General features: G+C 55.7%; 3 protein-coding genes across 5 annotated transcripts in view; all 3 read left to right on the top strand.

Moving 5' to 3' along the window:
- Nucleotides 1–9,897, top strand: part of LOC147092879 (potassium channel subfamily K member 2-like) — a 43,394-nt gene extending 33,497 nt beyond the window's left edge. Inside the window, 6 exon segments of the mRNA XM_085976162.1 lie at nt 2,143–2,329; nt 6,701–6,843; nt 9,415–9,435; nt 9,437–9,568; nt 9,570–9,746; nt 9,748–9,897. Of these exon segments, the coding sequence (XP_085832288.1) occupies nt 2,143–2,329; nt 6,701–6,843; nt 9,415–9,435; nt 9,437–9,568; nt 9,570–9,746; nt 9,748–9,846 (759 nt within the window). The 3' untranslated portion in view covers nt 9,847–9,897.
- LOC147092880 (uncharacterized) lies at nt 2,390–4,223 on the top strand. The gene is made up of 3 exons (XM_085976163.1): nt 2,390–3,478; nt 3,812–3,971; nt 4,127–4,223. The coding sequence occupies exons 1-3, from the start codon at nt 3,338–3,340 to the stop codon at nt 4,204–4,206; spliced, it is 381 nt and encodes a 126-aa protein (XP_085832289.1). The 5' UTR covers nt 2,390–3,337; the 3' UTR covers nt 4,207–4,223.
- A 2,186-nt stretch (nt 9,898–12,083) lies between the features above and the next one.
- Nucleotides 12,084–27,046, top strand: part of LOC147092878 (uncharacterized) — a 33,305-nt gene continuing 18,342 nt past the window's right edge. For 2 of the 3 annotated variants that reach the window (XM_085976160.1, XM_085976157.1), the window contains exon 1: nt 12,084–12,375. The gene's annotated coding sequence lies outside the window, so the exon portion shown is untranslated. Of the gene's footprint in view, nt 12,376–18,156; nt 18,439–27,046 lie in introns of those variants that run through there. The other variant, XM_085976156.1, reaches the window with a different exon arrangement.

Raw genomic sequence — 27,046 nt, 5'->3', positions numbered from 1 at the left:
AGATTTAAAAAAAAATTCATTCATGGGATGTGGACATCGCTGGCAATGCCCAGCATTTATTGCCCATCCCTAATTGCCCCTCGAGAAGATGGTGGTGAGCCGCCTTCTTGAACCGCTGCAGTCCGTGTGGTGAAGGTGCTCCCACAGTGCTGTTAGGGAGGGAGCTCCAGGATCTTGACCCAGCGACGATGAAGGATCGGCCGATATACTTCTAAGTCAGGATGGTGTGTGTGACTTGGAGGGGAACTTGGAGGTGGTGGTGTTCCCATGCGCCTGCTGCCCTTGTCCTTCTAGGTGGAAGAGGTCGCGGGTTTGGGAGGTGCTGCCGAAGAGGCCTTGGCGAGTTGCTGCAGTGCATCTTGTAGATGGTACACACTGCAGCCACGGTGCGCCGGTGGTGGAGGGAGTGAATGTTTAAGTTTGTCAATGGGCTGCTTTGTCCTGGATGGTGTCGAGCTTCTTGAGTGTTGTTGGAGCTGCACTCATCCAGGCAAGTGGAGAGTGTTCCATCACACTCCTTACTTGTGTCTTGTAGATGGTGGAAAGGCTTTGGGGAGTCAGGAGGTGAGACACTCGCCGCAGAATACCTAGCCTCTGACCGGTTCTTGTTGCCACAGTATTTATGTGGCTGGTCCAGTTAATGGTGACCCCCAGGATGTTAATGGTGGGGGATTTAGCGATGGTAATGCCGTTGAATGTCAAGGGGAGGTGGTTAGACTCTCGCTTGTTGGAGATGGTCATTGCCTGGCATTTCTGTGGCGCGAATGCTTCCTGCCACTTATCAGCCCAAGCCTGAACGTCGTCCAGGTCTTGTTGCATGTGGGCATGGACTGCTTCATTATCTGAGGAGTTGTGAATGGCGCTGTACAGTCATCAGCGAACATCCCCATTTCTAACCTTATGTTGGAGGGGAGGTCATTGATGAAGCAGCTGAAGATGGTTGGGCCTAGGACACTGCCCTGAGGAACTCCTGCAGTGATGTCCTAGGGCTGTGATGATTGACCTTCAACCACCACAACCATCTTCCTTTGTGCTAGGTATGACTCCAGCCAGTGGAGAGTTTTCCCCCTGATTCCCATTGACTTTAGTTTTACTAGGGCTCCTTGATGCCTCACTCGATCAAATGCTGCCTTGATGTCAAGGGCAGTCACTCTCACCTCACCTCTGGAATTCAGCTCCTTTGTCCATGTTTGGACCAAGGCTGCAATGAGGTCGGGAGCCGAGTGGTCTTGGCGGAACTCAAACTGAGCATCACTGAGCAGGTTATTGGTGAGTAAGTGCCGCTTGATAGCGCTGTCGATGACACCTTCCATCACTTTGCTGATGATTGAGAGTAGACTGATGGGGCGGTAATTGGCCGGGTTGGATTTGTCCTGCTTTTTGTGGGCAGTTTTCCACATTGTCGGATAGATGCCAGTGTTGTAGCTGTGCTGGAACAGCTTGGCTAGAGGCCTATACTCCCTGGAGTTTAGAAGAATGAGAGGCGATCTCATTGAAACAGATAAGATTCTGAGGGGGATTGACAGGGTAGATGCTGAGAATGTTTCCCCCTGGCTGGAGAGTCTAGAACCAGGGGTCACAGTCTCAGAATAAGGGGTCGGCCATTTAGGACTGAGATGAGGAGGAATTTCTTCACTCAGAGGGTGGTGAATCTTTGGAATCCTCTGCCCCAGAGAGCTGTGGAGGCTCAGTCGTTGAGAGTATTCAAGGCCGAGATCGAGAGATTTTTGGACTCTAGGGGAATCGAGGGATATGGGGATCGGGCGGGAAAGTGGAGTTGAGGTCGATGATCAGCCATGATCTTATTGAATGGCGGAGCAGGCTCGAGGGGCCGAATGGCCGACTCCTGCTCCTAATTCTTATGGTCTTAATTAGGGTGGTCGGGGGCAGGGTGGGTTTGGCAGTGAGATAAGGAATGGGAAACCTGGCCGAATTTCACAGCCCCCCCCCCACCCCCCTCTCCCCCCTCACCCTGACAACCCAAGGGACTGAGTCCCGCCCCAGCACTCCTGCCGCTGCCCCAGACCTCGTCTGTGGCTCGGGTGCTTGCCCCGGGGATGGGGCGGGGGTTGGTGGTGGGGTATTCCGGCAAACGTCCATCCCCCCCCGACCCCGGTCTGATTAATCTCGGCCTTGTTGCAGAAATGGAAAGTCAGCCCCACCATAATCCGAGTGGTTTCCACCCTACTCTTCCTCCTGATTGGCTGCCTGATGTTCGTCTCCAGCCCGGTGCTGGTCTTCAAGTGGATGGAGGACTGGACCCTGCTGGACTCCATCTACTTTGTGGTCATTACCCTGACCACCATCGGATTCGGAGATTACGTCGCAGGTAAGGCGGGGGTTTGGGCTGGGCCGGGAGATGGGTGTCCGGGGCGGGATTGGGGGGAGGGGATGGTGGGGGGAGGCTCTGGTACGGGCCTTGCTCGACTGCCCAGGGTCGGGGATGTCCAGCGGGTTTAGAATCGAGCCCAGCGGGCCCTGGATGCGAGAGGACGATGTCTGCCCGACCCATTCCACCAGCATCCGGGCTCCCCAGCCAAGGCCTCCTTCCCACCTGTGGATAGTGCCAGAGTCCTAGATTGACGTGCGCGTCTAACCCATGACGCAAGGCCCCAATTGGGGATTGGAGACCCCCATCCTTCAATGGTGGTGCTAGCGTCTCCCACGCATGGCCTAGTTGCCATTTTACGCCGGGTGTTGAATTTGAACTTTGCCCCCACACCCGTCATGTTTTCTAGTTCCCTTAGAGCCATAGGCCCCGATTTTGTGGATCGTGTGGGAAATGGGCGGGTTTCCCCGAATGTTGGGTTCTGACCCGAAAAAAAAATGGGTCAGCCAGCTGCACGCAATTTTCCCTCAAGTGGCCAATTAAGTTCCAGCGTGTGGGCAGCCTTGCCAATTGTCCATTTCCAGTCAGGAAGCCCCACAGTATGATGTCATCATTCGTGGTGCTTTTAAAGTGTCCAGAAAGCTTCTCCACCTCTGCAGGCTTCTCAACCACTCCTGCAGAATGGCAGAGGTGCCTGCACCAGCTGCTGCCAGCGGCAGAGGCCGAGCAGCCGCCAAATTCGACCAGACGTCACCGGAGACACTGATCGATGGGGTGAGGGCCCTGTGGTAAACCACTGTCATACCTGTCTGTGTCTGTATGTGTATTCCACTAGGTACAGGTCTGGACATGCCTCGGCTGACTCCTCCCACTATTCCAGGTATATAAGTGACTACCTCCCAGTCCCTTAGTATTCTGGACGGGTCGACCACTCGAGACAAGACCTTCATTCTTTAGTTAATAAAAGCCTGATTGTTACTCGCTCAACTTCAGTCTTTTGAGTAATTGATGGCGCATCAGGCCCACAGGGAGGAAGAGGCCTCGGATGCCTGGATGGAGGTGGCTGCAGAGGTCAACTCTCTGGGAGTCACCCGTCGCACCTGGCTGCAGTGCAGGAAGCGCTTCCACGACCTTCACCGCACAGGGAAAGTAAGTACGAAGTTTCCATCCCCCTCAACCTGATCCCCATTGCCTTTCCCCAACAGCACTCAGCTTCAGCAATCTCTTCCTCCACATCCCACTTCACAGTCACATCCATCCACCCTTACCCATTCCCTCTCTCTCTATGCTCACATTCACATAACTGTTCCACCATGCAGCCCTCACACTCTGATGCTTGGAACACAACTGACAACACACAGGGAGGGCCCTTGGTCTTGCAGCCTCACAACATCTTTGTCTCCCTCTAAGTATCTATGCTATGCAATCTCTGCACTTACTCCTTCATTCTCACTCAACCTCCACTTGTCTCCCTCATTGCAGGAAAAGAGAACTCTCAACAACAGAGAGCGAGCCAGGACTGAAGGAGGCCCACCCTCAATCGCCCACCTGAGCCCCTGGGAGGAAGCGGCGCTCAAGATTGCTGGGGCTGACGTGCCTGTGGATGCTGGGGAAGGAGAGACCGGAGCAAGCCCGCAAGCTGGTGACAGAATAGTTCCCCATCTTTCTCATTGACATAGCATGAGTTGCTGAAATGATTCTGAAGCCATATCATTTGGACTTATGAGCATATGCCAAATCCAATGTGCAAGTAGCCTTGCCATCACATCTCTAACTCTTTCCTTTACTCCCCCACAGGACCATCCGGAGCCCCCGTCGCCAGTGCCGAGGAGGAAGAGGCTTTGCAGCCAGACTCCTCAGGAAACTCCAACCTCTGAGGGCGCAGCATCAGCAGAAGTAAGCGCACCCAGCACCAGCGCAGACACTCACACCTCGGTGGTACCTTCGCGAGATAATGCAGTGTTGTCAACTGGTGTATCACAGCTCACAAGTGAGCATCAGCAGATTGTGGAGACAGGGGCAGCAGTGGAGAGTCCTCGTTGGAGGGCGCAGGTCTCTGCCAGCTCAGCTCAGCTGCACGTCGACCCTCTGCCTCTGGGTCCATCCGCAAGAGAGGAGGTGATGGATCTCCATGCACAGATGCAGGAGTCTCTGGGAGGTTTTGTCTCCAGGGTCGCTGCGAGTGTGGAGCGAATGGAGGGGTCCATGGCGAGCATGAGCAGAGCCTTATTGGAGTCATTGGCGCATCAAAGCATCACCATGGAAAGGATGGCTACCTCCGTGGCAATGCTGGCTGCAGCCGAGGAGAGGAGGGCTGCGGCCGAGGAGAGGAGGGCTGCGGCCGAGGAGAGGAGGGCTGCGGCCATGGAGGAGAGGAGGGCTGCGGCCATGGAGGAGAGGAGGGCTGCGGCCGAGGAGAGGAGGGCTGCGGCCATGGAGGAGGATGGTCGCCAGGGTGTCGAAAACATGGTGAGTGTTCTGAATAGAATGGCATCTCTTGAGGAGCGATGGGCATCTATTGAACAGAGAAACCAGACCTTCATGGAAGTCCCTCTGAGCAGGACTTCCAGTGCTGAGACGGGTCCCCATGGCCCCCCTGATGTGCAGCAAGGTACTCTCCAGCCACTTGCAGGCGCTGAGGGGGAGCTGACCCATGAGAGGGAGGTTGTGGGGGTTCCTCTCCAGGCGCTCACACTTCCATGCCACTTCAGAGCCTTCGGTCAGAGCCCCGCCGGAGTCCACACCCCAGTGAGATAGGAGTCTCAAGCCCTGCACAGCCGCAGGAGCAGCAGACTGCTGGCGAGCCCTCACAGGCTCGCCACCCCAGAGGACGCCCGCCAAAGGTGTTGAGACAGGCGCAGCAAGAAAGTGAGCAAGGGGCCTCCACATCTGCTGAAGCCACAGGGGTACCACTACGTAGGAGCACGCGTAAGAGAAAAATAAAGCACCACTAATCACAAGGGTAGTCACTTGGGTGAAAAGTCTTGTAAATAGTTTTAATGCCATCAGTTTCCTTTACATAAAAAATCTGGTGGCAACTGCTGCAGTTATGGCGTCTGTCATTTGGCGAATGGGGATATCACATAGAGGCCTTAGGCTAACTTGCAGATGTCAGCAAGCTGGTCAAATAGGTAGGAATGTGCAGGCATGGGCCACTGTCCATGGTCAGTTAAGAAGCAGTGAGGCTGCAGTGTTTGATGTACCAGGCTACGCAAAACTGCCCAGGATGAGTGCGTTCCTTGCATTCCGCCCAGCAATGTTCTCGTGCACTGGTCCCTTCTGGCCTATGCTGCCCCAGGTGGCTGAGCCGCAGCCTGTCGCTCCTGCTGGTGCTGCTGTTGCTGGAGTTGCTCCAGCCTCCTCTGCTGTTGGAGATCCTCTAATGCCAGGAAGGGAAGGAGCAAAAGGCCTCCCATGCTTCTGGCAGATGCCTCCGTTGAGGAGGCGCTGAGTTAGGGTGGTGAGAGGGGCTTCCCAGGAGCTCACACTGGAGAAGTGTGTGAGGCTCCAACCTTCCACAGCTGTGCCTAAGCCTTGAACAAGTAGCCCCAAGCCTGCAACAACAAGGTCCTTCAACATACAAATGCTCTCCGATTAAATCTCAGCTTTCCCGAATGACCTGCAGCTGAGAGCAAGCAAGCCGGGATGCTTCATGCCAGGTTTCATCAGCGGGGTTCCCCGCAGGCGTGTTTAGCGTGGGGAACCCTTGAAAATAGCAAGGGCCCCTTAAAATGGGATTAAACATGCCAATAATTGCTGATTAGGGTCCCGCCGGCCATTCCCGCCAGCGGCGGGCGGGACTGATTCGGGTCGCAGAGAAACGGCGGTCCGAAAGTCGGACGGGGCGGGGAATCAGGCGGGGGGGGGGGGGGGGGGGGGTCGCGACCCCCTATTTTTGCGATTTTCGGACCCCGGCCGCCTGAAAACCCGGCCGACGGCTGCCCGAAAATCTGGCCCATAGAGTCATAACGGCACAGAAGGAGGCCATTGGGCCCATCGAGTCTGTAGAGCGATCCAGTCAGTCCCATTCCCCCGCTCTATCCCCGTAGCCCTGCAGGTTTATTTCCCTCCGGTGCCTATCCAGTCTCCCCTTGAAAACATTGAGTGTCTCCACTTCCACCACTTCCGTCGGCAGCGAGTTCCAGGTCCTCACCACTCGCTGCGTAAAAAAGTTTTCCTCACATCCCTCCCCTGTATCTCTTGCCCAAAACCTTAAATCTGTGTCCCTCTAGTCCTTGTACCATTAACTAGTGGGAACAGCCTTTCCCCGTCTAGCCTGTCCAAACCCATCATAATCTTGTACACCTCGATCAAATCACCCCTCAACCTCCACAGACGATGGCTAACTCCGGAATCTTTCTTTCCACCCAGGCGGGGACTCGAAGCGAGTGTACAAGGTCTGGTACAAGCCTCTCGTGTGGTTCTGGATCCTCCTGGGCCTGGCCTACTTTGCTGCAATCCTCTCGATGATCGGGGACTGGCTCCGGGTTCTGTCCAGGAGAACGCGGGCGGAGGTAAGGTCGCCATGGCGCTCGGCCTCCCTACTGATCCCATCCCCCCACCCCGCCTCCACCACCAGCCCATCCCACCCCCCACATCCTGCCTCACATTGGCGCCGCCCACAGGCAAATAGTTGGCCACCTTTTCAGGCCTACGCAAACCACCTGAATCCAACGGGAGCGGAAAGAAATCTTCTACCTTATTCCCGGGATATTTGTGAATGTCATATGGATCCCTGGAACTTTTCAATTATCTGTTCCTTTCCTGCTCTCTCCTCAAGGCTCCGTCTCCACGCTGGGCTACGGGTTCCAACTCCGTCCCCTGCTTCTCCTGCGCGAGCCCAGGGCGTGGCGGCTGTTCGACCGTGGAGGGCGCATCATAGCTGAGCCTTGTCCTCGCCCGATAGCCGCTCGCACACTTTCCAGCTCGGGTCCCTGTATAGTGAGCAGGAGCAGGAGCCCTAACTGTTCCCCCTCCATCCTCCTTCCTAACCCTTAGGGTGCTGAGGCCAACTGTAGCCCCCTCCCACCCCCATCCCCCCACCACAAGCCCCGTTTGATTTCTGTCCCTCTTACACCCCTAGAGTGCTAATATTGATGAGCTGGTTGTGCCCTCCCACCCCCACCCCTTCCATTCTTCATGTTCGAACCTAAAGAGTGCAACATGATATTCGACTGTGGAAGGCATTACATCCACACGCACTGGGCTAGCGAGGCTCAGCAAAGGAATCCTGGCTGTTTTTTCTCTCACCTCCCTAACTGAGAGGGCACTGAGACCCATTGTCACTCCCCCCCAAATATAAAAAAAACCTCCCCGCCCCCCCAACCCCTCAGGACGATCAGCATTAACATTATTTAGAGAAATGTGTCTCTTGAGGCAATATTTCTGTCCAGTATAAGAACACTCTGTATCCTAGGGGGTAAAAATCCGAGGGAGTCCCCAGAGGCGGAAAGCTTGCATACTTGGGAGAGTTTAAAGTATGAGGGGGGCGTCCCGGGGAGAAGGGGGGAGTCCCGGGTACAAGGGGTCGGGGGGTGTCCCAGGGAGAGGGGGAGTCCCGGGTATAGGGGGAGAGGGGGGGAGTCCCCGGGTACAGGGGGTCGGGGGTGTCCCGGGTATTGGGGAGAGGGGGGGGAGTCCCGGGTACAGGGGGAGAGGGGGCGTCCGGGTACAGGGGGAGGAGGGGGGGAGTCCCGGGTACAGGGGGAGAGGGGGGAGCTCGGGTACAGGGGGAGAGGGGGGGTGTCCCGGGTACAGGGGGAGAGGGGGGATGTCCCGGGTACAGGGGGAGAGGGGGGGTGTCCCGGGTACAGGGGAGAGGGGGGAGTCTCGGGTACAAGGGGAGAGGGGGGTGTCCCGGGTACAGGGGGAGAGGGGGGGTGTGTCCCGGGTACAGGGGGAGAGGGGGGGTGTCCCGGGTACAGGGGGAGAGGGGGGGTGTCCCGGGTACAGGGGGAGAGAGGGGGGTGTCCCGGGTACAGGGGGAGAGGGGGGGTGTCCCCGGGTACAGGGGGGAGAGGGGGGGGTGTCCCCGGGTACAGGGGGAGAGGGGGGTGTCCCGGGTACAGGGGGAGAGGGGGTCGTCCCGGGGTACAGGGGGAGAGGGGGGGAGTCCCGGGTACAGGAGGAGAGGGGGGGAGTCCCGGGTACAGGGGGAGAGGGGGGAGTCCCGGGTACAAGGGGAGGGGGGGGTGTCCCGGGGTACAGGGGGAAAGGGGGTAGTCCCGGGGAGAGGGGGGTGTCCCGGGTACAGGGGGAGAGGGGGGTGTCCCGGGTACAGGGGGAGAGGGGGGTGTCCCGGGTACAGGGGGAGAGGGGGTGAGTCCCGGGTACAGGGGGGGGGGGGGGGGGAAGAGTCCCGGGTACAGGAGATGGGGGGATTGGGGGGAGTCCCAGGTACAGTGGGAGAGACCCGAGTGCAGGGGGAGAGGGGGGAGGCCCAGGTACAGGGGAGAGGGGGTGAGTCCGGGTACAGGGGGGGGGGGGGGGGGGGAGTCCCGGGTACAGGAGATGGGGGATTGGGGGGAGTCCCAGGTACAGTGGGAGAGACCCGAGTGCAGGGGGAGAGGGGGAGGCCCAGGTACAGGGGTGGGGGGGAAGACCCGGGTACAAGGATGGGGAATGTCCCCATGTTGGAGGGGGCAGGAGGTCGTCCCGAGTATGGGGGGAGCGGTGAGTCTGGGACCAGCCAGTATTCTCATTACTGATTAACTTCTTTACCCAGAGGGTGGTGAGATGTGGAACTCGCTCCCACAGGGAGTGGTTGAGGTGAATAGTATCGATGTGTTTAAGGGGAAGCTGGATAAACACACGAGGGAGAAGGGAACAGAAGGTTATGCTGACGGGGGTGAGATGAAGAGGGGTGGGAGGAGGCTGGTGTGGAGCAGAAACACCGGCGCGGAGCAGTTGGGCCGAATGGCCCGTTTCTGTGCGGCTAATGCTACGATCTCATTACAGTGGCTTCGGCCGGGAAAAGGGCTTGGGGTGGTTTTTGCATTGGGTTGCGATGCCCCCCTGCAATCGAATAGCACGCGCAAAAAAAACTCAGCGCCTCTCTGAATCCGTGCTGCTCCCTCTCTCGGCAGATGGGAGGCCTGACCGCTCACCGCCGCCAACTGGACGGCGAACATCGCCACCGAGATCAAGGGCACCCAGCGCCGCCTCAGCTTCGACTTCTACAACAAGCTCCAGCGGGCCGCCACGCTCGGGCAGAAGCTGCCCCCCGGGGCGGGAGGGCCAGGCCGGCGGCTCCGAGCCCCCCTCGCCCCCCGGCTCGCCCCGCCTCCGCTCCCGGGCGGACGACTCTCAGCCCATCGACTTCCTGGCGGAGAACCTGGCCTTCATCGACGCCGAGGAGTCGGACCGGCGCTCCGGCCGCAGCGGGCGGCCCTCCCCGCAGCCGAGGGTGCGGGGGCAACAAGCGGCGGGGCCAGGCCAAGCGCCGGAGGGAGGCCAACGGCTACGCCGGCGGACTGGAGCCGCCCGGCAGAACCAGAGACAAAGGGGAGAACGTGTGACTTGTGGGGGGGAGGGGGTGGGGGGGGGGGGTGGTGGTCAGTCAATGCCTATGAACTGTGCCAGTACGATGGAGATGCCAAATCTTGGGATTGGCCAACCTGAGAGACGCCAACCTGGAATGCTGCCAGCCTCTCGCATTTGTGCCTGCTCTTTGTGCTGTCTTCTCGACTTGGGTAGAAGCTCGGACCGAAGCCTTGCAAAGAGCTGAATAGACCCAAGTTGACGGGCCGAAGCCGGAGGGTGGGACTCGAGCCGCCTTCGAAGATACGCTGGGCCGCTGTCTCTTCACCGAAAGGGACAGCCACCCTCCAATGAAACGATGGGCAGGCTCGACCAGTGGTCACGGAGCAGCGGCGAGGCTCCGACACCGAACGCCGCCCCGGGTTCCAATGCCCGGTGGCGACACCGAGGAGGCCGGACCCCGGAACTGCGCCGAAACGCGGGCCTCCAGTCTGCTGACTTTGTCCCAGGGCGATTGGTCGGCTGCAGGCCGCGGGCTTCAAACACGGAGTCCGCCCGCCGTTCAGACGAAGAAAGAAAGAAAAATTTATACAGCGTCATTCACGACCACCTCCGCGCTTTACAACCAATTAAATACTTTTTTTGAAGTGCAGTCACTGTTGTAATGTGAGAAACGCGGACGCCAATTTGCGCACAGCAAGCTCCCACAAACAGCGACGTGATAATGAGCAGATCATCTGTTTTTAGTGATATTGGTTGAGGGATAAATATTGGCCCCAGGACACCGGGGAGAACTCCCCCTGCTCTTCTTCCAATAGTGGGATCTTTTACATCCACCTGAGACAGCAGACGGGTTTAATGTCTCATCCGAAAGACGGCACCTTCGACAGTGCGGTGCTCCTCAGTACTGCCCCTCCGACAGTGCAGCGCGCCCTCAGTACTGCACCTCTGACAGTGCGGCGCTCCCTCAGTACTGCACCGCCGACAGTGCAGCGCTCCCTCAGTACTGCCCCTCCGACAGTGCGGCGCTCCCTCAGTACTGCCCCTCCGACAGTACAGCGCTCCCTCAGTACTGCCCCTCCGACAGTGCGGCGCTCCCTCAGCACTGCCCCTCCGACAGTGCGGCGCTCCCTCAGCACTGCCCCTCCGACAGTACAGCGCTCCCTCAGTACTGCCCCTCCGACAGTGCGGCGCTCCCCTCAGCACTGCCCCTCCGACAGTGCGGCGCTCCCTCAGTACTGCCCCTCCGACAGTGCGGCGCTCCCTCAGCACTGCCCCTCCGACAGTGCGGCGCTCCCTCAGTACTGCCCCTCAGACAGTGCGGCGCTCCCTCAGTACTGCCCCTCCGACAGTGCGGCGCTCCCTCAGCACTGCCCCTCCGACAGTGCGGCGCTCCCTCAGTACTGCCCCTCCGACAGTGCAGCGCTCCCTCAGTACTGCCCCTCCGACAGTGCGGCGCTCCCTCAGCACTGCCCCTCCGACAGTGCGGCGCTCCCTCAGCACTGCCCCTCCGACAGTGCAGCGCTCCCTCAGTACCCGCCCCTCAGACAGTGCGGCGCTCCCTCAGTACCGCCCCTCCGACAGTGCGGCGCTCCCTCAGTACTGCCCCTCCGACAGTGCGACGCTCCCTCAGTACCGCCCCTCCGACAGTGCGGCGCTCCCTCAGTACCGCCCCTCCGACAGTGCGGCGCTCCCTCAGTACCGCCCCTCCGACAGTGCGGCGCTCCCTCAGTACCGCCCCTCCGACAGTGCGGCGCTCCCCTCAGTACCCGCCCCTCCGACAGTGCGGCGCTCCCTCAGTACTGCACTGGAGTGTCAGCCTAGCTTTTTGTGCTCAAGTCTCTGGAGTGCTACTTGAACCCACAGCCTTCTGACTCCGAGGCGAGAGAGAGAGTGCCGCCCACTGAGCCCTGGCTGACACTGTGTGTGGGGGAGCGCGGCAGTGGGATGGCAGAGTCGCACTCGTCTGACCTAACGATTGTGGGTGTGTTGGGGAGGTTGGGGCTGAAGAGGCTGAGGTGGGCAAGGTGGGCCTGCTGTTGGTTGCCCGCCACTACGTTAACGGTGCTATATAAATACAAGTTGTTGTTATTGTTGCATCTCCGCTCATGCTTGGCGTTGCCGTGGAGATTTCCTCCCGGGTGAATCCGATGTGCGTGAACGCGTTGTGACCTTTGACCTCTTCCTGTCCAAGTTCGTGGGGGGGGGGGCCAGATTCACCCTTGACCTCTGAGGGGGGGCGCAGGGGAAATGGAGGATTGAGAAACGGGCAGGCGTTGCGGGGGAGGGGGCTGCGGACTCTATTCAAAGGAAGGATTTACCGAGGTGTTGCACTCGCTGGTTCGTTTCCTCATTAAGAAAGGGCCTCGCTGCCAGGACGCCGCCAAGATTGAGAAGAGTTGGAGAGAAGGCAAGGCACAACCTTTGGCCTTTGAAGAGCTTGTGGACCGTGGGAGGATGGGGAGGTCAGGAGCCCCACAACTTCGAGGTCCTGGTTGTGTGATGGGCCTGAATTCCACAGCGGATGTGATGGAGGAGAGAGAGCCTACAGACCATGTTCCTCCAAGGTTGGTACACACAGAGTGTCCAGGGTGCCCCCCCCAACCCCCACCCCACCATGTAACCTTTCAATCCCAGGAAATGCCCAGGTACACCCCCCCCCCCCCCCACCCCCAGTCACTAATACAGGTCAGGGTGTTCTGATTGAGGACTTTTGAGGCCACAGCGCTAAGGACAGCCCTTTTCCACGCCCCCGCAGAATTCAAACCAGTGAGACTTAGAAGGACAAAAGATCCTGGCTTCAAGTGTCTTGAAGAGCCCCACAGGCTGTGGACGAGACCCCCCGAGTGGATATGGAGCATCAAGGGCCAGAGGTTTCTGGCACAGAGGAGGCTGGGGGGAGATTTAATTGAGGTGTATAAAATTATGAGGGGCCCAGATAGGAAGGACCTATTTCCCTTAGCAGAGAGCTCAAGAACCAGGGGGCAGAGATTTAAAGTAATTGGGAGAAGGATTAGAGGGGAGTTGAGGAGAACTTGTTTCACCCAGAGGGTGGTGGGGGTCTGGAACTCACTGCCTGAAAGGGTGGGAGAGGCAGAGACCCTCATCACATTTAAAAAGTACTTGGATGTGCGCTTGTAACCCACAGGGCTACGGACCAAGAGCTGGGAAGTGGGATTAGGCCGGGTAGCTCTTTGTTGGCCGGCGCGGACATGATGGGCCGAATGGCCTCCTTCTGTGCTGTAAACTTCTATGATTCTAGGATAGGTTCCACGGGCACCGGCCACCCTCCCGGCCCCATTCTTCGCGCGGGAGTCTGGACCCTGGCGATGCAAGGTGGGCCAGGGGACCCCGCGGGCGACCTCAACCGACAGCCGTGCTTGAGGGGGGCAGCGGCGAAGCGGCCCCTAACCGCAATGTGCGCTCATGTCGCTCGAGTGCCTTGTCCGCCACTCACCTCCCCTACCACCACCCCCCTGTTGGGAACCCTGGCAACCGACCGTCTTCCCCCCGCCCCCGCACTCTTGGGAGGGTGGTGGGAAATGACATGCTATTCGACCGCATGGTGCATCGCGGCCCGTGCCGCACTCGCTGATTCGCCCACTTTCCAGAGAGGTGGGGAATGGGGGCCGTGACGGTGACTGGCCATCAGGAGTTGGACACCTCGGCTGATTTTCCCCCCTTATCCCCCCCTCGGTTACCCAGGGGTAATGAGGCCGGTTGCAGTAACTCTGCACAGGCCTGAGGTGGGGCCTGGGACTCTCCCGGTCTGTACGCCTCAGTGAATCAGTTTATTAATGGACCGAGCTGAGTATGTACAAATAGTCGAAGGCCGGCCATCAGTCTGGGGGAATCAGTCCCACCTCGGTAACCGTCTGATTCAACCCCACGGAAAGGATCATTGTGTCGTGGTGACTGGTGTATTGTGGCCGCCTTCACTGACCAAATCTCTCGGGGACGGGGGGGGAAGGGAATTTTGGACTTAACCTTATTTGAAATAAAACCTGAAATGTTTGAAGCCCGCATCCAATATCATATAATCCCATCACCCAGAGTAGAGTGGGTGCGGAGCTCCCAAACTCCAGGGGCCCTGGACTGAAAAGTGAAGGTAGGATATTAAACAACCTGAAATAAAGATATCTGGACAATGAGGGAAGTGAGAGACACAGAGAGACAGAGAGAGGAAGAGCGAGACAGAGAGACACACACAGAGAGAAAGACAGAGAGAGAGAGACAGAGAAAGAGTGAGTCAGAGAGAGAGAGTGAGTCCGAGAGAGAGAGAGAGAGTGAGTCAGAGAGAGAGAGAGAGAGAGAGAGTGAGTCAGAGAGAGAGAGAGAGAGTGAGTCAGAGAGAGAGAGAGAGAGTGAGTCAGAGAGAGAGAGTGAGTCAGAGAGAGAGAGAGAGAGAGAGAGTGAGTCAGAGAGAGAGAGAGAGAGAGTGAGTCAGAGAGAGAGAGAGAGAGAGTCAGAGAGAGAGAGTGAGTCAGAGAGAGAGAGTGAGTCAGAGAGAGAGAGAGTGAGTCAGAGAGAGAGAGAGTGAGTCAGAGAGAGAGAGTGAGTCAGAGAGAGAGAGAGTGAGTCGGAGAGAGTGAGTCGGAGAGAGAGAGAGTGAGTCAGAGAGAGAGAGTGAGTCAGAGAGAGAATGAGTCAGAGAGAGAGAGAGTGAGTCAGAGAGAGAGAGAGTGAGTGAGTCAGAGAGAGAGAGAGTGAGTGAGTCAGAGAGAGAGAGAGTGAGTCAGAGAGAGAGAGAGTGAGTCAGAGAGAGAGAGAGTGAGTCAGAGAGAGAGTCAGAGAGAGAGAGAGAGAGCGAGACGGAGAGAGAGAGAGCCGGAGAGAGAGCCAGAGAGAGACAGACCTGCGACCAAGAAAAGCTTGCGGTGCAGATGGCATCCTAAACTAGATGATTAAACACACGGACGATAAAATGAAATTGGCTATCCTAAAACTCTTCAACTTGGTTCTGAGTGTCGGTTACTTCCCTGATATCTGGAACAAAGGACTCATAATGCCCATATACAAAAGTGGAGACAAAGTTGACCCAAATAACTATCGAGGCATCTGTGTGAACAGTAACCTGGGGAAGGTATTCTGTAGTATTATAAACCAAAGACTTATAAACTTCCTTGAGGAGCACAATGTCTTGAGTAAAAGCCAAATTGGATTCTTACCAAATTATAGAACATCGGATCATATCTTCACCCTACACAACCTAATTGACAAACATGTTCACCAAAACAAAAGCAAAATTTTTGCCTGCTTTATAGATTTCCAGAAGGCTTTCGATTCTATTTGACACGACGGTCTATTCTTGAAACTTATTGAAAGTGGTGTAAGGGGAAAAACATATGATGTAATTAAATCAATGTATACAAACAATAAATGTGCAGTTAAAATTGGAGACAAACAAACAAAATACTTCTCACAGGGGCGTGGCGTGGCACAGGGCTTGCCCATCTCACCAACACTCTTTAATATTTACATAAATGAATTGGCAAAACTACTTGAACAATCTACAGCACCTGGCCTCGCCCTGTATGACTCCAAGGTTAAATTCCTCCTCTATGCAGATGACCTGGTTCTGCTCTCGCCAACTGAGGAGGGTCTACAGCAGAACCTGGATCTGCTAGAGTCGTTCTGTCAGACCTGGGCCATGACAATAAACCCCCAAAAAAACAAAGTTCTTGTGTTCCAGCAAAGATCCAGACATCAGGGACCCAGAATAAATTTCACACTAGGAACAACTAAAATTGAACAAACTACAAACTACACATACTTAGGCTTAAAAATCAGTTCTACGGGAAATTTTCAACTGGCTGTGAATGAACTGAAAGAGAAAGCAAAAAGGGCTTTCTATGCCATTAAAAAGTCAATCCAAATAGAAATCCCAATTGGCATTTGGGTCAAAATTTTTAAATCAGTAATTGAACCAATTGCACTCTATGGCAGTGAGGTGTGGGGTCCGCTAACACAACAAGAATTTGCAAAATGGGACAAACACCCAATTGAGATCCTACATGCAGAATTCTGTAAAAGTATCCTCCGGACTCAGAGGAAAACCGCAAACAATGCATGCAGGGCAGAACTAGGCCAATATCCACTACTAATTAATATCCAAAAAAGAGCCACCAAATTTTAGAAACACCTAAAAATGAGCAACCCCCACTGCTATCATTACGAAGCCCTGAAATGCCAAGAGAGGATCATAAAGAAGAGTCCCCTCAGTCAACTAGTCCTGGGACTCAGTGAAGAAACTACTAACAGTACTAATAATAACCAGCTCCAGGACAGTGACATCGTAGCACAGAGAATTCGACCCAACACAATTGTCACTAAACAAAAGGAAAAATATCTGACCTATTGGACAGAAACAACAAAAACCCAAAACAAACTCGATTGCTACTTGGCCCTAAACAGACAATACACCATGGCTGAATACCTGACCATGGTAAAAGATAGCAAATTGAGAAAAACCTTGACTAGGTACAGACTTAGTGAACATAGCCTGGCCATCGAAAAAGGCAGACACAGGCAGACCTGGCTGCCAAGAGAGGACAGGATATGCTCTCACTGCAGTCAGGGAGTGGTGGAGACAGAGATGCACTTCCTCACAGCTTGTGAAAACTATCAGGGCATAAGGGGGAATTTCTACCCAAAATTCATAAAAATATGCCCTGAATTCAAAAATTTGAATGACGATCAGAAACTCCCATACCTATTAGGGGAAGAGAGAAATTGTGTAACCTTAGCAGCAAACTATGTTACAGCTTGCCATAAGCTGAGGGACAACCATTAAACCTAAGAAAAGAGTATATGCATATTAATATGAGTGTATATTTATACACACAGGGATATATCTGTTTATATACTGTATGGATAGATCTGCGTTTATGTGTTCAACCATAAATGTTTTTTCGGTGCTTTGGCAACATAAGATGTACCTTGTCATGCCAATAAAGCGATTTGAATTGAATTGAATTGAATTGACAGAGAGAGAGAGAGAGAGAGAGACAGAGAGAGAGAGACAGACAGAGAGAGAGAGAGAGACAGACAGAGAGAGAGAGAGAGACAGACAGAGAGAGAGAGAGACAGACAGAGAGAGAGAGAGAGACACACAGAGACAGAGAGTGAGAGGGAGAGAGAGTGGGAGAGTCAGAAAGAGAGTCAGAGAGAGGGAGAGAGTCAGAGAGAGAGGGGGACAGAAAGAGAGAGAGACAGACAGACAGACACAGTCAGAGAGAGACAGACACAGACACGGAAAACAAACCCTTGTCTCTCGGAAGCCCCCCAGTGTTTGACAGGCAGTGAATTAGTGTGAAATGCCTCGACTGTGATGTAGGAACATGTGGCGGCCTTTTTGCAAGATCCCAGGAAAGGCGAACACTATGAAGGAACTTTCGGGCTGGGGTAAGTCTGCTGTTCACTGACTAACCCAGTAAAGACTACTTCCCTTACCCCTGCTCACGCCCCGGCAACACTAACTGGTCCTGGCTGGGCGAAGGCGGGCAGCAGATCGCACCCACATGGCTGGGCTCTGAGATTGCAATCCACTGCACCCCCATGGGCTGAAAGTCTCGCTCCCACCTGCAGTGAGTTGAGCCGTCTGAGCCCACGTCTGCGGGTAATGACCTAGAGCATGGGATACCCCGAACTGAGCTCACTCTGAAGGGCCACAGGATGGCTTGTTTGGATAGTCCTGATAGGACAGTGTAGAGGGAGCTTTACTCTGTATCTAACCCGTGCTGTACCTGCCCTGGGAGTGTTTGATGCGACAGTGTAGAGGGAGCTTTACTCTGTATCTAACCCTGTGCTGTACCTGCGCTGGGAGTGTTTGATGGGGACAGTGCAGAGGGAGCTTTACTCTGTATCTAACCCGTGCTGTACCTGCGCTGGGAGTGTTTGATGGGGACAGTGCAGAGGGAGCTTTACTCTGTATCTAACCCGTGCTGTACCTGCCCTGGGAGTGTTTGATGGGACAGTGTAGAGGGAGCTTTACTCTGTATCTAACCCGTGCTGTACCTGCCCTGGGAGTGTTTGATGGGACAGTGTAGAGGGAGCTTTACTCTGTATCTAACCCGTGCTGTCCCTGCCCTGGGAGTGTTTGATGGGACAGTGTAGAGGGAGCTTTACTCTGTATCTAACCCGTGCTGTACCTGCCCCGGGAGTGTTTGATGGGGACAGTGTAGAGGGAGCTTTACTCTGTATCTAACCCGTGCTGTACCTACCCTGGGAGTGTTTGACGGGACAGTGTAGCGGGAGGGTCGAGAGGTGGAATGTGTGCCTCAGGTCACTGGAACTCCTGGGCTTTGTTACATCACTGTCTCCATTCCAAACAGACTCCCTCCGACTTCAAACAGAAACAGCCCTCAGTCAGACCGCAGGGAACAACCCGCACTCGGCACATCTCGCCCCCGTGTCCCATGAGACCGAGAGACAGCACGCGCCACAGACACACACACCTGAAGTCCTCGCCCATCAGCGGCCAGGACCCTGCGCCTGTCAATTGACCGATTTCCCCCCTGGTCCCGCCCTGCGATCGCCGTCCTTTCATCGACGAGACGAGGTTACACTCCAGCAAACAGAATTGGAGGAGTTCGGACTGTGGAAATGGCATTCGGCAAATACACTTCCAAGTAAGAACGCGCCAACAACCGGCTCACTGGTGCCCAGTTTGGGTTCCGCCAGGACCACTCGGCTCCCGACCTCATTACAGCCTTGGTCCAAACATGGACAAAAGAGCTGAATTCCAGAGGTGAGCTGAGAGTGACTGCCCTTGACATCAAGGCAGCAATTGAACGAGTGTGGCATCAAGAAACTGAAGTCAATGGGAATCAGGGGGGATAAACGCTCCACTGGCTGGAGTTAAACCTAGCACAAAGGAAGATGGTTGTGGTGGTTGGAGGTCAATCATCTCAGCCCCAGGGCATCGCTGCAGGAGTTCCTCAGGGCAGTGTCCTAGGCCCAACCATCTTCAGCTGCTTCATCAATGACCTTCCCTCCATTATAAGGTCAGAAGTGAGGATGTTCGCTGATGATTGCGCGGTGTTCAGTTCCATTCACAACTCCTCAGATAATGAAGGTGTCCATGCCCCCACGCAGCAAGACCTGGACGACGTTCAGGCTTGGGCTGATCAGTGGCAGGTAACATTCGCGCCACAGAAGTGCCAGGCAATGACTATCTCCAACAAGCGAGAGTCTAACCACCTCCCCTTGACATTCAACAGCATTACCATCGCTGAATCCCCCACCATCAACATCCTGGGGGGTCACCATTGACCAGAAACTTAACTGGACCAGCCACATAAAATACTGTGGCAACAAGAGCAGGTCAGAGGCTGGGTATTCTGCGGCGAGTGTCTCACCTCCTGACTCCCCAAAGCCGTTCCACCATCTACAAGGCACAAGTCAGGAGTGTGATGGAATACTCTCCACTTGCCTGGATGAGTGCAGCTCCAACAACACTCAAGAAGCTCGACACCATCCAGGACAAAGCAGCCCCGCTTGATTGGCACCCCATCCACCACCTTAAACATTCACTCCCTCCACCACCGGCGCACCGTGGCTGCAGTGTGCACCATCTACAAGATGCACTGCAGCAACTCACCAAGGCTTCTTCAACAGCACCTCCCAAACCCGCGACCTCTTCCACCTAGAAGGACAAGGGCAGCAGGTGCATGGGAACACCACCACCTCCAAGTTCCCCTCCCAGTCACACACCATCCGGAGTTGGAAATATATCGGCCGTTCCTTCATCGTCACTGGGTCAGAATCCTGGAACTCCCTCCCTAACAGCACTGTGGGAGTACCTTCATAGAAACATAGAAGATAGGAGCAGGAGTAGGCCATTCGGCCCCTCGAGCCTGCTCCGCCATTCAATGAGATCATGGCTGATCATCCAAATTCAGTACCCTGTCCCTGCTTTCTCCCCATATCCCTTGATCCCTTTAGCCTTAAGAAATATATCTAACTCCTTCTTGAATATATTTAATAAGTTGGCCTCAACTGCCTTCTGTGGTAGAGAATTCCACAGTTTCACCACTCTCTAGGTGAAGAAATTCCTCCTCATCTCTGTCCTAAATGGCTTACCCCTTATCCTTAGACTGTGACCCCTGGTTCTGGACTCCCCCGCCATCAGGAACATCCTTCCTGCACCTAGTCTGTCTAGTCTTGTTAGAATTTTATAAGTTTCAATGAGATCCCCTCTCATTCTTCTAAACTCCAGCGAGTATAAGCCCAATCGACCCAATCTCTCTTCATACGTCATTCCTGCCATCCCAGGTATCAGTCTGGTGAATCTTCGCTGCACTCTCTCCATGGCAAGAACATCCTTCCTCAGATAAGGCGACCAAAACTGCACACAATACTCAAGGTGTGGTCTCACCAAGGCCCTGTACAACTGCAGCAAGACATCCTTGTTCCTGTACTCGAACCCTCTCGCAACGAAGGCCAACATACCATTTGCCTTCTTAACCGCCTGCTGCACCTGCATGCTTACCTTCAGCGACTGGTGCACAAGGACACCCAGGTCTCGTTGCACTTCCCCTTCTCCCAATCTATTGCCGTTCAGATAATAATCTGCCTTCCTGTTTTTGCCACCGAAGTGGATAACCTCGCATTTATCCACATTATATTGCATCTGCCATGCTTCTGCCCAATCACCCAACCGGTCCAAATCATACTCACCACATAGACTGCAACGGTTCAAGAAGGCGGCTCACCACCACCTTCTCAAGAGGCAACTAGGGATGGGCAATAAATGCTGGGCCTTGTCAGCGATGGCCCACATCCCAGGATTGACACAAAAAACAGAGCGACTGGGTCTGGGAAAATTCTTGGGGGATAATTCAGTGTCATTTGGTCACTGTGATCGAAACCCCCTTTAACTCCCGGCTGCTGGGGGCAAAATCTATCCATGCCCTCCACCCCACAATTTTGCCCCCTCCGTTCATGACACTGCTGACTTTGGTTGGGTGACAGTTCCATGGTATTTAATGGCTCACCCCTCCTGCTTCCCAGTGCGTCCGCCAACATGCTCAGTCCTGGACTTTTCCCATCAGCCCATCAGGCAAAGCGAGTGGTATTCTGCTGGAGTGGGCGGGAAGCGGCTCTGTCCAATCCCGCTCCGTTTACTCAGCTCCCCACTTCCATACCTGGGGGCGGTGGGCATGCGGGGGGAGGGGAAAGGGATAGAGTCAGGACTGAGAAAGACGGGCGGTGTGCTCGGTGGATCCCGTACCCCAGTGTGAGAGTCAGTGTGTGTGGAACCCGTACCCCAGTGAGAGTCAGTGTGTGTGGAACCCGTACCCCAGTGAGAGTCAGTGTCTGTGGAACCCATACCCCAGTGAGAGTCAGTGTCTGTGGAACCCATACCCCAGTGAGAGTCAGTGTGTGTGGAACCCGTACCCCAGTGAGAGTCAGTGTCTGTGGAACCCGTACCCCAGTGAGAGTCAGTGTGTGTGGAACCCGTACCCCAGTGAGAGTCAGTGTGTGTGGAACCCGTACCCCAGTGAGAGTCAGTGTCTGTGGAACCCGTACCCCAGTGAGAGTCAGTGTGTGTGGAACCCGTACCCCAGTGAGAGTCAGTGTGTGTGGAACCCGTACCCCAGTGAGAGTCAGTGTCTGTGGAACCCGTACCCCAGTGAGAGTCAGTGTGTGTGGAACCCGTACCCCAGTGAGAGTCAGTGTCGGTGGATCCCGTACCCCAGTGTGAGAGTCAGTGTGTGTGGAACCCGTACCCCAGTGAGAGTCAGTGTGTGTGGAACCCGTACCCCAGTGAGAGTCAGTGTGTGTGGAACCCGTACCCCAGTGAGAGTCATTGTGTGTGTGACCCGTACCCCAGTGAGAGTCAGTGTGTGTGGAACCCATACCTCAGTGAGAGTCAGTGTCTGTGGAACCCGTACCCCAGTGAGAGTCAGTGTCTGTGGAACCCGTACCCCAGTGAGAGTCAGTGTGTGTGGAACCCGTACCCCAGTGAGAGTCAGTGTGTGTGGAACCCATACCTCAGTGAGAGTCAGTGTCTGTGGAACCCGTACCCCAGTGAGAGTCAGTGTCTGTGGAACCCGTACCCCAGTGAGAGTCAGTGTCTGTGGAACCCGTACCTCAGTGAGAGTCAGTGTCTGTGGAACCTGTACCCCAGTGAGAGTCAGTGTCTCTGGAACTGTACCCCAGTGAGAGTCAGTGTCTGTGGAACCCGTACCCCAGTGAGAGTCAGTGTCTGTGGAACCCATACCTCAGTGAGAGTCTGTGTCTGTGGAACCCGTACCCCAGTGAGAGTCAGTGTCTGTGGAACCCGTACCCCAGTGAGAGTCAGTGTCTGTGGAACCCGTACCTCAGTGAGAGTCTGTGTCTGTGGAACCCGTACCCCAGTGAGAGTCAGTGTCTGTGGAACCCGTACCCCAGTGAGAGTCAGTGTCTGTGGAACCCGTACCTCAGTGAGAGTCAGTGTCTGTGGAACCCGTACCCCAGTGAGAGTCAGTGTGTGTGGAACCCGTACCCCAGTGAGAGTCAGTGTGTGTGGAACCCGTACCCCAGTGAGAGTCAGTGTCTGTGGAACCCGTACCTCAGTGAGAGTCTGTGTCTGTGGAACCCGTACCCCAGTGAGAGTCAGTGTCTGTGGAACCCATACCTCAGTGAGAGTCAGTGTCTGTGGAACCCGTACCCCAGTGAGAGTCAGTGTGTGTGGAACCCGTACCCCAGTGAGAGTCAGTGTGTGTGGAACCCGTACCCCAGTGAGAGTCAGTGTGTGTGGAACCCGTACCCCAGTGAGAGTCAGTGTCTGTGGAACCCGTACCCCCGTGAGAGTCAGTGTCTGTGGTACCCATACCCCAGTGAGAGTCAGTGTGTGTGGAACCCGTACCCCCGTGAGAGTCAGTGAGTGTGGAACCCGTACCCCAGTGAGAGTCAGTGTGTGTGGAACCCGTACCCCAGTGAGAGTCAGTGAGTGTGGAACCCGTACCCCAGTGAGAGTCAGTGTGTGTGGAACCCGTACCCCAGTGAGAGTCTGTGTCTGTGGAACCCGTACCCCAGTGAGAGTCAGTGTGTGTGGAACCCGTACCCCAGTGAGAGTCAGTGTGTGTGGAACCCGTACCCCAGTGAGAGTCAGTGTGTGTGGAACCCGTACCCCAGTGAGAGTCAGTGTGTGTGGAACCCATACCTCAGTGAGAGTCAGTGTCTGTGGAACCCGTACCCCCGTGAGAGTCAGTGTGTGTGGGACCCGTACCCCAGTGTGAGAGTCTGTGTCTGTGGAACCCGTACCCCCGTGAGAGTCAGTGTCTGTGGAACCCGTACCCCAGTGAGAGTCAGTGTGTGTGGAACCCGTACCCCCGTGAGAGTCAGTGTGTGTGGAACCCGTACCCCAGTGAGAGTCAGTGTGTGTGGAACCCGTACCCCAGTGAGAGTCAGTGTGTGTGGAACCCGTACCCCAGTGAGAGTCAGTGTCTGTGGAACCCGTACCCCAGTGAGAGTCAGTGTCTGTGGAACCCGTACCCCAGTGAGAGTCAGTGTCTGTGGAACCCGTACCCCAGTGAGAGTCAGTGTGTGTGGAACCCGTACCCCAGTGAGAGTCAGTGTGTGTGGAACCCGTACCCCAGTGAGAGTCCGTGTGGGTGGAACCCGTACCCCAGTGAGAGTCAGTGTGTGTGGAAACTGTACCCCAGTGAGAGTCAGTGTGTGTGGAACCCATACCCCAGTGAGAGTCAGTGTGGAACCCGTACCCCAGTGAGAGTCAGTGTGTGTAGAACCTGTACCCCAGTGAGAGTCAGTGTCTGTGGAACCGTACCCCAGTGAGAGTCAGTGTGTGTGGAACCTGTACCCCAGTGAGAGTCAGTGTCTGTGGAACCTGTACCCCAGTGAGAGTCAGTGTGTGTGGAACCCGTACCCCAGTGAGAGTCAGTGTGTGTGTGGAACCCGTACCCCAGTGAGAGTCAGTGTGTGTGTGGAACCCGTACCCCAGTGAGAGTTAGTGTCTGTGGAACCCGTACCCCAGTGAGAGTCAGTGTCTGTGGAACCCGTACCCCAGTGAGAGTCAGTATCTGTGGAACCCGTACCCCAGTGAGAGTCAGTGTCTGTGGAACCCGTACCCCAGTGAGAGTCAGTGTCTGTGGAACCCGTACCCAAGTGAGAGTCAGTGTCTGTGGAACCCGTACCCCAGTGAGAGTCAGTGTCTGTGGAACCCGTACCCCAGTGAGAGTCAGTGTCTGTGGAACCCGTACCCCAGTGAGAGTCAGTGTCTGTGGAACCCGTACCCCAGTGAGAGTCAGTGTCTGTGGAACCCGTACCCCAGTGAGAGTCAGTGGCCTAGAAATTCAGTTGCTTGCGCCAGCCGGTAGCGCCTTAGGAGGAGGAGATGTTGGGCGCTAGGCGGCTAGCGGCCGGGCGCAGTGCGATCTGCGCCTCTCCCCAACTTCACTCACGATTTACTGGCGGCGCAAAGTCTTTGCGCGCGCTCAGCTGCGCGCGCAGATCCTGACGTCATTTCCTCGTGCAACGCCCTTTGTGCGCCCCAAACCGGAAATTCAGTCGCGACGCCCTATTGTGCGCCTGGCGCGCCTAGCGACTGGTAGAGAGGAACGGTTCTCAGTTGAAGCGGGGCGCGGGGGGCGCAAATTAAAGGGCACACCTCCTGCAGTAGAAAAGGCTGCCATTTGGCAGCACTCCTTTTTGAGAGACGGATCTTTGCAGAGAGACCAAGGTAGAGAGCTTTCTGCTTTGGCTCAACACTCGGACAGGTACTTGTGGCTTCAGGCCACAGCTTTCCACTTGTCTTTGCCTTCAGTGACATATCATTGTTTGCTAACATATAATGGGGGCTGCAATGGGTGCAAACGCTGGCTTTCTCCATTGCATCCAAAGGGCTCACAGACGCCGTGAGAGAGTGGCAGTCCTGGCTAGACGGAGAGGGGGCAACAGGCGTCGGGAAAGGAGGCCTTACCCACCCAGGGTATACCGCCAGCAGTTCTCCTATCTGAACATGTCTGACAAGCAGTGTGTTCGGAGGTTGCGATTCCGAAGGGAGGTGGTCACTGAGATCTGCCACCTGCTTGGCGGTGATCTGCAGCCACATCTGAGGAGCAGGACGTCTCTGTCGGTAGCAGTGAAGGTGACGGTGGCTCTCAACTTCTATGCCACCGGCTCCTTCCAATCCGCTACTGGGGACATTTCCAACATCTCCCAGTTCGCCGTGCATTGCTGCATCCGCCAGGTGACCAATGCCCTTTTCAAAAGGAGACGTCAGTTCATCTCCTTCTCCATGGCCCTTGTCAAACAGCAACAGCGTGCAATGGGCTTTGCAGCATTCGCGGGCTTCCCCATGGTGCAGGGCGCCATTGACTGCACGCATGTGGCTTTGCGGGCACCTCTGGAGAATGCCGAGGATTACCGCAACCGGAAGGGCTACCATTCGCTCAATGTTCAGCTGGTGTGTGACCACAGGCAGCTCATCCTAGCTGTCAATGCCCGCTTTCCAGGCAGCAGCCACGATGCCTTCATCCTGCGCCAGACTTCTGTGGCAGACATGTTCCAGGCCCAGCCTCACCCACGAGGATGGCTTCTCGGGGACAAAGGCTATCCTTTGTGTACCTGGCTGATGACCCCGCTCCGTGCGCCCAGCACCCCTGCTGAAGAGGGATACAACGACAGCCATCAAGCGACCAGGAACATCATTGAGCAAACAATCGGCGTCCTGAAGCAACGGTTCCGCTGTCTGGATCGTTCCGGTGGAGCCCTACAATATTCCCCGGAGCGAGTCTCCCATTTCGTGGTCGTGTGCTGCATGTTGCACAACCTGGCTATCCGCAGGACTCAGCCACTGCCACCAGAGATTGGAGGACCACCTGAGGAGGAGGAGGACCAGCACAGGAGGGAGGCAGAAAGTGCAAGGGCCGCCCGTCGCCGGCTTATTGAACGTCGGTTCTAGGCCCCCTCTCAGGGAATGGCTTGTGCCAATGTCAGCAGATGAATGTAGCCGCTCCACAAGCCCTCAGCCGAGCAGGGCAACCAGGACTTGCAAAAAAAAAGCATGCACAGTGCGATTTAAGAACATTAATTTATTGCAAACCTCTGCCCTTCCCACATTACAACCTCATGGAGAGAAGCCCCCTCCAAAAACACAAAAAACAGTCTCGGCCTTACAAAACAAAGAAAGACACCAGTCTCGGCCTTACAAAACAAAGAAAGACACCAGTCTCGGCCTTACAAAAACAAAGAAAGACACCAGTCTCGGCCTTACAAAAACACAACTACACCAGTCTCGGCCTTACAAAAACACACCAGTCTCGGCCTTACAAAAACACAACTACACCAGTCTCGGCCTTACAAAAACACAACTACACCAGTCTCGGCCTTACAAAAACACAACTACACCAGTCTCGGCCTTACAAAAACACAACTACACCAGTCTCGGCCTTACAAAAACACAACTACACCAGTCTCGGCCTTTCAACAAACACAAAGCATTGGTGCAGACCTTCTACTTTTTGCCCTGCGAGGGCGATGCCTTTCGCATCCGTGACTGGCCCCTGCCCGCCCTGCAGCTCCTCCTCAATGGGACCCCAGTGGCTGCAGCAAGGCTGGGGGAAGGCTGCTGAGGGTCAGATGGCGAGACGGCAGATGCCCTTGGGGGTCGGCCTGCACCAGCTCTGGCCCTGGAGGGTCCGGCTGCTGACTGCTCCAACTCTGCTTGGGCGGCAGCAGTCTGTCCAGCGGCTCGTGGCAGCTGCAATGGCGGAGTGGCAGTGTCGGCTGCAGGAATGGTGCCAACCTGACAGATCGCAGGTACTCCCTGGTCGCCTGATACATTGGCACTCGCACGAGCCAGCACTGCAGCATGCGCAGCAAACAGCTGAAGAACAGACTGCTGGGCTGCTGCTGCGCGGCGAGTGCCCTGGCGATGCCTGGCCGATCCAGCGAGGGTGGCAGCAGTTCGTGCCCGTGTGGCCCTGGTCTGTGTCCGCATGACATCAGCCAGTGAATGAACTGAGCACTTGGCTCGAAGCCGCCTGTGCTGCCGCGAAGTCCTGCAGACTCCTGGCCTGTGCTGCACTGAATTGTTGCAGACTCCTGGCCTGTGCTGCTCCGAATTCCTGCACACTCCTTGACAGAGACTCAATGGAGTCAGGCATCCTTGCCACTGCAGCCATGAGCTCAGTGTGCCTGCGCTCAGCCTGGACGGCCATTTCCTCCAGGAGCCGGACCTCCTCTGCGCTCACCCTCTGGGGAGAAGTCCGCCGAGCTTCCCCACCCCTC

The sequence above is a fragment of the Somniosus microcephalus genome, unplaced genomic scaffold (genome assembly GCF_052327205.1).
Source record: "Somniosus microcephalus isolate GS21.2 unplaced genomic scaffold, FLI_Smic_1.0 unresolved_chr2, whole genome shotgun sequence".
NCBI classification, from domain to species: Eukaryota; Metazoa; Chordata; class Chondrichthyes; order Squaliformes; family Somniosidae; genus Somniosus; species Somniosus microcephalus.
The sequence above is the reverse complement of the archived record's forward strand: the minus strand, read 5'-3'. Positions and strand labels throughout refer to the sequence as shown.

Bases quoted from the DNA above. Each gene is read 5' to 3' on its own strand.
- LOC147092880 (XM_085976163.1), top strand. From the start codon at position 3,338: ATGGCGCATCAGGCCCACAGGGAGGAAGAGGCCTCGGATGCCTGGATG. The intron at 3,479-3,811 runs GTAAGTACGAAG...CCCTCATTGCAG, and splicing joins ACCTTCACCGCACAGGGAAA to GAAAAGAGAACTCTCAACAA. The intron at 3,972-4,126 runs GTGACAGAATAG...ACTCCCCCACAG, and splicing joins CGGAGCAAGCCCGCAAGCTG to GACCATCCGGAGCCCCCGTC.